This window comes from Candoia aspera, chromosome 2 (assembly GCF_035149785.1).
Source record: "Candoia aspera isolate rCanAsp1 chromosome 2, rCanAsp1.hap2, whole genome shotgun sequence".
NCBI lineage: Eukaryota > Metazoa > Chordata > Lepidosauria > Squamata > Boidae > Candoia > Candoia aspera.
In genome coordinates this window covers 211,332,940-211,343,746 of record NC_086154.1, presented here as the reverse complement: position 1 = coordinate 211,343,746, position 10,807 = coordinate 211,332,940, and the positions used below count along the sequence as shown (strand labels likewise).

Sequence of the window (10,807 nt, the reverse complement as noted above, 5' to 3'; positions counted from 1 at the left end):
ACGACTCTGGGTGGCTCACAACAATTAAACGAGAAAATTACAATAAAATCAATAAAACATAAAAAATAAAGATAAAAGACGGCAAGTGTGATGAAGTAAGGGTTAGGTTTAGAATATATATGTATATGTTTGTGTGTATCTATATTACATATCATATAGGAGATAAATTATTTGAGTATAGCTCAAGTTACCATCATGTTTTTAAAGGTTTTATAACGGATGGATAATATTTAATAATTATACTGTTGAATTAACCATCTTATTTTCCAATTTGTAACACAGAGCTACAGCCTGATATGTTAGACCTTTTATACCACACTTAAGTTGGTTTTAAGTAGAAAATTTCTCTTGAATAATCCTACATATGTAAAATCTCTGTGTAATAACATACATGCATGGTAATATCCAAACAACGATGTGCTTGCTTATTGTTGGACTGGACAACTGATATAGGCAGTAGTTTCCAAATACACAGATAACCCTTCACTTAATTCCATACAAATTTTAGTATATGTATGAAAATAATATTGGTGTAAAGAAAACGTTAATCTATCCTGACAGCTATTTGATATGCAAACTGGATGTAATAATATTTAAACCATCTCCTTTCACAGATCAGAGGAATGGGTAGATGCACTTAAAAGCTTGGCTATTTGCTACCAAATTTTCCAAATACTATTTCACCTTTTACTTCAGTACTAATATGGCCCAAACACACCAGGTGCCACTGCCTGATGGATCTGAACTTAATCATAATCAATACAGAACACTGAGATCAGTGGAACAACTGAAGTGTAAGTTGGTCTGGATCCTGCTCCTTGTCAGTAAGAATTGTGCTTTTCAGCAGAAATATTAACAACTGATCACCTGAATAGTAATTATAGTAGTTTGTTTAAAGCAAAATCTATCATATGAGGAAAAGTATTAAAAATGTCAAGGTGCAATATAGTCTCAATTTTGCTTAAAAGTTAGTACAAATTACTGTAGGCCATTTTCCTAAATGCAGCTTTATTGAAATGGTATTTTGTTATAAATCTATTTTTTTTAAAAAGCAGGCATATAATAAAATAAGCAAGCAAAAATCCTGACAAGAAATGCTTCTATAAATAAAAAGCTTTTGCAATACTCACCAACTGACAAAAATAAATAGGTAAATATGTAAAAAAAATAATAAAATGGTCTAAATAGTCAATGGTTCTTTGCGTTTAAGACTTCAGGAGCAGTGTAGGGCTGTTCCGACACTGCAGTAAGTCTTGGGAGACAGAAGAAGAACATACACACAAATCCTTCAAAATCGGATTCAATTTATCATTCACTAAAACTTGGATCTTGGAAGTAAAAAATTATGTCCAGTTCTCTGAGTTCTGCTACTTGCTTCTATTTCTTTTTGCAAGCACCTCACTGATTTGACGATCAAGCTCACTTACAATGTGATCTTCATGATTATATACACCTGTTCTCAACAAGGTATCCCTCTCCTCTATCAGACGTGCAAGGTAGTCATCCAAAGCCTCCTCTCCTTTCCCCGTGTGAGAATTTTGAAGTTGGACTCCCAACACCTCTTGGGCATCTTGTGGCCTTTTCTTGTCGTCTTCTTGTTTTAATCTAAAAAGAAAAATACACTGAGTTTACTCTACACCCTGCTATTGTGCTTTTGAGAGCTAGGTTTCTACTGAAATTAGTAGAAATGAAAAGAAACCAACACTATTATCCAATCAAAAGAGCCTTAATGCTAGTTTTATTGCATAAGCCCACTGCTGGAAGATACAAGCGCTTTTCTCAAGTGTATAAATTGGACTGATCTTTAACAAGAATTAAACTGTTGGAAAACCTATAAAAATATATAGTTTAAAGGTACTAGAAATACTTAGCCATTTAAAAGAGAAAGTGTTATGCTCATGAGAGATGTGAGAACTATTAATGTGCCTTTTTATGCAGCAATGAGAGATGTGAGAACTATTAATGTGCCTTTTTATGTAGCAAACAGGTTTGCTTAGAACAGGAGGTAAAAAAAGTCTTGCTGTATTATTTGCTACAGTCAAGATAAAAAACTAGGTCTAGTGGCCTTTGGCATAGATTTCCTATAAAACAAGGTTGCTACATTTTATAAATGGGCAAATATTACCTAAGGGACAGAAAGCTGTGTTCCTTTACAGGACTGACAGCCAATTAAATTTGACTTAGCTGAACCTTCACCTATTCAGCAGCAGAAGTAAAAATCCAGCAAATGGTACAATACCTGTTCAGTTCATTTCTGATATCCTCTAGCTCTTGCCGTTGTGTCTTCCCTAATTCTTTCTCTTCTGCTGCAAGGTACCTCAGTCTCATGTGTTCAAGTTCTTGTTGCTGCTTTTTAAGGCGGGCCATAGCATTCTCTTGCTCACGCTATGGAAAAGACAATTACATTCAATTTTACAGAAACACTTCCACCATGTTTCACAGCTTACCTTATTTAATCAGAGATTATGAATTCAGACTGTGTGTATATGCAAGTGAGACAGACCATGAGGGAATATTTTGCAAGCAACAAAAAAACAGATCAAACTGAATCAACATTCAGCAAACTAGTTCTATAATACCCTCAGTTTTGGAAGGACTTTTTGGCATTTTCCAAGCACAAGTATATCTTGTTCTAGAAGTTAAAAAGTCTATGTTACAATTGACTGGAGTTTAAAGTAGATTTACTGTTCTTAAATCCAAAGTTTTAATGTAAGAATATTCTTTACAGATTTAAGCAGATATACTGTAATCCCCATACTTGATTTACATTCCAGAATGCAACTTTTTCATAGGCCTATAAACACTTTTTTAATGTCTTAAATAATCTGTAATAAAAATGTAACAATTAAATTAATTATTAATAATTAAAACTAAGGGACACAAAATAATGAAAGCAAGCTACAACTTCATAAGATGCTTAGGTAATATTCCCAAATTCTCTCTTTGATACTGAAACTGAATAATGTTTTCCAAACACCTTCAGATGTCTCAATAATTATTTCATCTGAAAGTACAGAGAGGTCAGTTCATCTTAGAAGCTACTTCTAATAGCCAAAGGCAGATAATTTTTACATCTAGTGATTGCTCTGTAGTTTTATGCATCTTCCTCCTGTGTTAAGAATGTAAAAGATACCAACATAGATTTCCTAAAGCAGCACAGATGATAGCACAATCTGCTGAGGTTTGTCATTCTTCACTACATTAGAGATAGTTACATTTAAAAGCAAGTACTGAAACCATTTACTTGAGTTACATACAGAAATGGGGATACTATAGAAACAGACTTAAAATCTATATAACTTTAGATTTTCTTCCCACTTAATAATTTATGAAAGAAGTTGAATTAAATGACAATTAATTAATTTCTAGGGGCACCCATTCATCCATGTCAAGCATAAAAAGATTAAAACAGAGGACCCAATATATTAAAAGTTACAAATAAAAGATGGCCTATACTTCATAGTCCCTTCAGTTGTCTATGCATTAAAACACCATAAGCTACAAATGTTATTTTTGGGGCATATTCCACCCCAGTATTTTGATTAATTATAAGCCCTAACAATTATATCTCTTATTTGAATACATACCACTTCTGGGGGGAAAAAATGCTTTAAAACAGCATATTAAAGTTTTCCTAAATCCCCAAGCAAAAGGAAAATCTAGATGAAACACACAAAATAGATTTATGTTCTTGAACTGATGCACAGCTGGTAACATAAGAAAGAATGTACAGGTAGTCCTCGTTTAGTGACTCCTGGTTCAGTGACCATTCACAGTTTTGTTGTAAACCGCCCAGAGGCCTCTGACGGGAGGAGATGGGCGGGGATAAATTAGATAGATAGATAGATAGATAGATAAATAAATAAATAAATGATGGTGATGAAAAAGGAATGATGAAGTAAGATCATAAGCATTGTAGCGGTTTCAGTTAGTGACTGCTTTGCTTAATGACCAAGTTGCTGGTCCCAATTGTAGTCTCTGAACGAGGACTACCTGTAATGGAATATAGGTTGGGTTAAATACACTACTATATGTATATATGTGTGCGTGTGTGTGTGTGTGTGTTTCTGTTGGCTGCAAACTTATGGGTACATTAATGGCAGCAAATTCCATTGAACTCAATAGGATTTAATACTGAATAGTTTTGCATTGCTGAAACTATTACAGAATATGTGGTTTTGGATTAAAAACATGTGTTACTGTCTTCAACTTTCCTTCTTTCAATAATCCAAACAAACTTTTGTTTTCTATATCTGAGATACTACGTCTGTTCAAAGTTTGAATAAGGCAAATACAAACTGCCTGGGCTGTAAGTCCTTATAAGGATTAAAATAATTTTCCTAGAAAGCCATGTGATACATGGTATTAGGCACATGTTACATTCTTGTTAAAAGAGCAAAAGTAATTAGCCAGCATTCAACTTTAAAGTTCTACATGTCTGATAGGACTGTAGGATCCATTCTAAACTTCCCAGACTATGTCTGAAGTAGAAGATTTATGATGATTAGAGGTTTATAAAAAGAATGAACTGTCTGTAAGTCAGATTTTGGGTTGAAAAGATTTTTTATCCATGTTTGGTACTGAAATGAGAGCCATTTCAGTAGTTTTTTTTTTTTTCCAGATACCTTAGTTTCATACAATTTACTACAGAATGTACCACCCAGTACATTATGTTTCAGTGATTATGTTAAATCACTGAAAACTGCACCAAAGTCCATGATTTGAGTCTGCTTTTGCCTGTTATACATCTTTCATTCCCATCCCAGGTATTCTTGGAACTTTACAGCCACACTAACCAAGTGTCCTAATTAGTTGGGCAACAATTCAAAGGGATTTGAACTGCACTTCAGATTTGCTCTAAACATCAACATTTATGGACTATTTGTTTTCATAATAACAAGATACGGTAATGAAGATCTTAATAACCTAACTGCAGAAGCACACATGGTTTATTTCTCTACATATTTGTGGTAAGGATGTGCAAAGCACTCAAAGCTTAGAAAGGCTGCTTTATTTCAAGCTTGGACAAAACATTATGTTCCTGTGTTCTCTCTTGGGACAAAAACAGGCTGGTTTGTTGCCATTTCAACTGTTTTGACATCCTGCAATTAGCTTTTTAAAAAATTAATCCAAGTCATAGAGACTTGGAGTGTGCTTTATCCAACACTGGTTGAGACAGAGTGCACGAGGAAATGTCAGTGAAGCAAAACATTAATTAGCAAACATTGAGCAAATACTACAGCATGCCTGGGATATATATTTATTGCTGCTTTTAAAGTTCTTGCTGTGGGAAAATTAGACTTCATGGGTTATTGCATAATACTCTTGTCCTGTTGGTTTTGTGTGCTAGGCTTTCCTTTTCTAAAACCTGCTCTATTTCAACATTTTAGTGCTGTTTACAACCGTGCAAGGCTATCAAATCTGATCTAGCATCTTTCCAGAGATATCTTAAAAAGGCATGGAATCTCCTTCACCAAGAACCCTGATGCACTGCTCACCTGTTCTTCCACTAATATATATATATACTGTATATACACCCCGCCAAAGAGCTATAATTCATGGTCCTTCTCCAATTATTAAAAGATTGAGAATGAAATTATTCTCATTTTCATTACATGAAGAAGAATGGAACTTGAAGAATGGAAATAGTTGTTGATATGGGACTGCTGACTGGCATATCAACATATGTCTGTAGAAACATCAGATAAATTCTTTGGTTGCAGAGGCATGGTATAACACAGGCTTATTTATATTTAAGCACAGGCTTTTCATTCCAGCAACAAAGATTACCGCAATAGAAAATATCAGATAAGAAACTTTCTCAATAACAGTACATGTCAGATTCAAAAGGACTGAACACAGAAATGAAGCTTTGTCATTATACAAGTTGACATTTGAATACCTGAACAACTTTCTTTCTCTCTTTCCATTATTTCCTATATATTCTAGCCTATTCTATTAGAATAAGGTAAAATTTACAGGACAGTACACAGTACGCTGAGAGCCAATTTTGTGTAGTGGTTAAGGCACTGGGCTAGAAACCAGGAGCCTGTGAGTTCTAGTCCTACCTTAGGCACAAAGTCAGCTGGGTGACCTTGGGCCAGTCACTTTCTCTCAGCCCTAGGAAGAAGGCAATGGCAAACCACTTCCAAAAAACCTTGCCAAGAAAACTGCAGCGACTTGTCCAGGCAGTCTCCGAGAATTGGACATGACTGAACCAATTAAAATTAAATTAATTTTTTTAAAAAATTAAAAACACAGTATACTAACTAGACATAGGGTTTTTACTTACGTAGAAAGAAGCAGAGTAATATCTTTAGTTATAATTCTGTTATGTTTCTGTTTTCTCTGTTTAACCAACAGAGTAAAATTTTCTAAAACATTTACTCTGTTATACAAAATTAGAAAGCAAGGTATTTTATGTTACCTCAACCGTGTCTCATTTGGACCTCTAGACTGTATGTCAACAACAACAAATTAAACACAAAATAAATCACTAATATGTAAAAAAAAAGTCTACAAAACAATCCTTGCATGCTACCAGGTGCCACAGTTAATAGATTCTTCAATCAAGTGAGAATGATCTTTATTTTTTCATAGCAGCTTATAAATCCAGAGGGAAGATGTAAACATACATACACTAGACTAAACAATGGCTAAATAGCAGCCACTATTCACTCTCCCACTTGCACATACCAAACAAATCTGTGGGAAAAAACGTACAAATAAGTCGAAGCAACTCAACTCAAGTTTTCTGAAAATAACCTAGAGCTGACAAGTTAGTAGGAGGGTCTGGATGGTTTCAAGACACAGTTTTTAACTAAGACTTGGACATCTAACTGTTTTTTTTAAGGAAAGATTTACATCCTCTCCTTGGCTAAATTACTTGTAAATTAATCACATTAATTACTTTGAGAGGATAAGCAGGAGGCTGGACAAGATAGAGACAGTGTCAGCCAATAAAGTCTGTGTTTGTTTAAAACAAATGTGCTGGTTTTGCTGTGAACAAATCCCCATATAGTACAAAAATGGTAAGACTTAAACTCTTTAATAACCACTTATCTCAAATGTACATACTTTGAGTTTTTACAGAAACATTCAAAATCCAGACAGATCCTTCTGTAATCACCAAGTTGGATTGCAACATTCTTTCTAGCTATAACTTCAAAAGCAGTATGCTATAGTTTTCTAATTTAAGATTTCTTATATTAACAAATGTAAGTAATTTCCTTGCCAAAAGCTCAAGCTGAAATATAAATGTGCGTATGAGAATCCATTTTATTTTGGATACATAAATTCTGCAATAAATTTAATTTTATATATTGATACACACACTTTGATTATCTGAGATCTCTTGTTATGTTCTAAATGCAAGTGCCTTTTATGCAGGAATTCACATGCATTATACATATACAGGAACATCATGTGGTACAATTCTATAAAATGTGCACTTTTGTGCATAACTACAGCATATAGGAGATACAGCATTAGTTCCATTCCTAGTGAAGCAATAAACTGATGAATTTTAAAAAATAACAAATGTTTTGGAACATTTTAATTAAACTTTCAGAGTAAAGGCTCAGTAATTAAAAATAGTAATTTCTGCAACTGCTGTAAAGAGTACAGATTCAAACTGCAAGATCAAACTACCTTTCCTCAATGTAAAGTGGTATGATCATATAAATTTTGAAAGGGGAAGTTTGCCATTCCCTATAGAATATATTTGTCATGATCATCTTAAAAACCAACTTTTCTGCAAAGTCCTTTTGTATGTTTCCAGCCTTACTCTGCTTGCAGTTTGTTGACCTATTAATCTCATAATTTCCCCCAAAGTTGGTGTAGTGCAGATTTGAGTTCTTGAATAAGAACCTTGTCAGTTGCCTACTCTATTTTACTAGTACCCTATTACCAATGGCCAGGATCAAGCCAAGATACACCGGGAAAGTGGAAGGCCCTAGATCAGAACTCCAAGGCCCACCACATGAAAAGTCTCCCTAAGCCTTTACAAACTCCTACCCCCATTCTAGGATCATGTAAGCCATGCCTATTTGCTAGTGCAATTTCATGAAACATCTAGGCTTTCTCCAACTTGTGCCCTCTAGATGTTGGCTGGAAATTCTAGGAGTTGCCGTCCCAAAGCAGCTAGAAGGCTTCAGTTTAAGAAAACAAATACAGGAAGCATTCCTTATGCAGGCAATGTCATCTTCATCCCTAAGGACATCGTAGCTGCAATTCTGTAGCAATCTATCAGGAGTCTGGTAGCTCCTTTTTCAACTAACAATTTTTGTTAAAAGGCATAAGCTTTCATGAGTTCATCAGATCCATTACACCAAGCTGCAGCTCACAAAAGCTTCCATGTTTTAGTAACATTTGTTAGTTGGAAAAGATGCTGCCAGACTCCTGATTTTTTGCCACTACAGACTAACATGGCTCTCCTCCTATAGCAGCAATCTATCATTCCTCCTGCCAGAAAACGTACATGCATTTCTTGGTTACCTACTGCCCCGGCTCATACATAACATTGTTTATCCTTGGCTTGTTCAATAAATCAAGGTTTAAAATCCTGTCTCAGAGTTACAGAGGAATATGCTTATTGAAGTGGCATCAACTTTTTAAACCAATTGCTGTAATTTTGCCTAAATTAAAGCTAGTACTGTGTTACATATTTCTGCAATAGAAAGATGAAGATTTTAAATTTTATATTTGTATTTTAATATTTCTATCAGAAAGGTCTGTTATTGCCCTCAGCATAGAAAACTGGGAGTAGAGGCTAGTAATTAAATAGAAGGGTATTATGCTAAATATTTGCATATTTTACATGTTCCTGTAACTCCTATCTTTATTATGCTTTTCATTTTTTATTAGTAGAAATCTTTCTAAACACTTCTTTGGCAATGGCCACAAAGCATTTGATCCCCTTTCCAAAATCTTGTCAGCTGGGTTTTATCATTAACATTTATTAACAATTCAAGATACTGTTTTCTGTGTCTAATTCTCACAATATAAATGTTTTGTATAGTTCTCCAGAGAGCTCTGGTGTGACATGTTTTTGGCACAAATTGCTATTCACTGGAATCAATGTGAAATTAATTATATTAATCCAATTTAAACAAAAACACACAGACACAAATCATCAAAATTTAAGTAGTCTTAGTATTCCTTAACATCCACAAAATTTGAATTTCAAAGCATAATAGAAAAATCTTTAAATCAGCTTAACTTTAGCATAAATGCAAAAGAAAAAAGGATATGCTTAAAGGATTTCCAGAAAACTGCACACAGGTTTTAAACAACTTATTTTAATATGATAAACATACAAATATCTATATTTTCCCGCAATTTCCTTTACATGTTAAAATTGCATCAAATATGCTAACTATGGTATTAGGCATGCCGCTAGATTCAGAAAAAAATATACTTTTAAGTGTAGCAGCAGCTCATACAATGCAATCTTCAGGCATCAACAGCTGAAATAAAGCTAAGCTAAGCTTACTGGATCCAGAAATCCTGCTCTGCAACTAAAACTTATTTACCTGCTCACATGAATGCACAGAAAACAACAAATCTACAGTAACTTACTTGATCTATGTGATCTGTCTATAATCCCATGAGAAGTCCTCAAAAAGTAAGTGGAGCCAATAGCTCAGAACCTTATTTTCCTAGATGCAGTAGTTTCAATATATAAGTATCCAGATTATATTTCACAAATATACCCAATGACAACGAGTGCTGCAATATTTGCCATGCAGGCAGCCTTCATTATTTGCAGGGGTTCTAGTCCAGCCAAACAAGCATAACAAGACCATAGGTAAAAAGACAGTTAAAAATGTACTTTACACATACAGTATGTAAAGGTCAGTTCACTATTCTGCACATCCATAAAATACCTTCCAAATTGGCAGATATGTTTACCATGCATAACAAAGTCTACTCTGTTTTCTGATTGCAGATACACAAAATCACAGGCCACTTGTACATCAGCATTAAACTTTCAAATTACTATTTCAGGTGAGGACAAGCAATCTAGGATTCTTTAAATGTTCTGAACTATAATTTCCATATTTCATGGTCCCTGAGCATATCAATTGAGTTTTATAGGAGCTGTAACCAAAATATCTCAAAAGTGACACAATACTCCAGACTATAATTTGCATCATAAAAATAACACCATTCTGTGTTGAGTTTTGGCATAGACAGGATGTCAGTAGGTACTGCTCTTCTCTCCATGAAATCTATTGCAACACTTTGAACCAGTGTTTCTCAACCTCAGCATCTTTAAGGTGTGTGGACTTCAACTCCCAGAATTCTGGGAACTGAAGTCCACACATCTTAAGATGCTGAGGTTGAGAAACACTGCTTTAAACATTACTTTGCTAGTATCTCCAATAGGTTGTTCCAAAAAGTAACTTCGCGGAGAGGCAGCTTTGGTTCTGCCAATAAGAAGGAATGTATGTTCTTGCTATGTTATGTTATCGAGACTTCTCTCTATAATTTTTCTTTAAAATTTAGAATTTTATGTTTTGAAAGGCACAACTACATCTGTTCTTGGATAAATTTCTTGTGACAAAGTCATTTAATTAATAAAAATGGCAAGCCATCTTTTCTTTAGGCACCACTTTTGACATCCTGCCATTTATAATTTTTCTACAGTAGAAACTGTAGAGAAATTTATACAACAAATGTACAGTATATGAATAGAAATGTGCAAATTCAGAATATAATCTACAATCTAATGAAACTTCTTATTCCAAAGTGTGTGAAAACTAAAAGCTGATGAAAAGAATAATGGATATTTCTTATTAGACAA

At 34.2% G+C, this 10,807-nt stretch overlaps 1 protein-coding gene across 1 annotated transcript in view; it reads right to left on the bottom strand.

Annotated features, from left to right (window-relative positions):
* Window positions 1–857: 857 nt before the first annotated feature.
* The window catches only part of CEP120 (centrosomal protein 120), a 34,527-nt gene continuing 24,577 nt past the window's right edge, over window positions 858–10,807 (bottom strand). The window contains exons 19-20 of the mRNA XM_063295283.1: window positions 2,240–2,385; window positions 858–1,605 (exon numbers count right to left, since the gene is read on the bottom strand). Of these exons, the coding sequence (XP_063151353.1) occupies window positions 1,368–1,605; window positions 2,240–2,385 (384 nt within the window). The 3' untranslated portion in view covers window positions 858–1,367. The remainder of the gene's footprint in view (window positions 1,606–2,239; window positions 2,386–10,807) is intronic.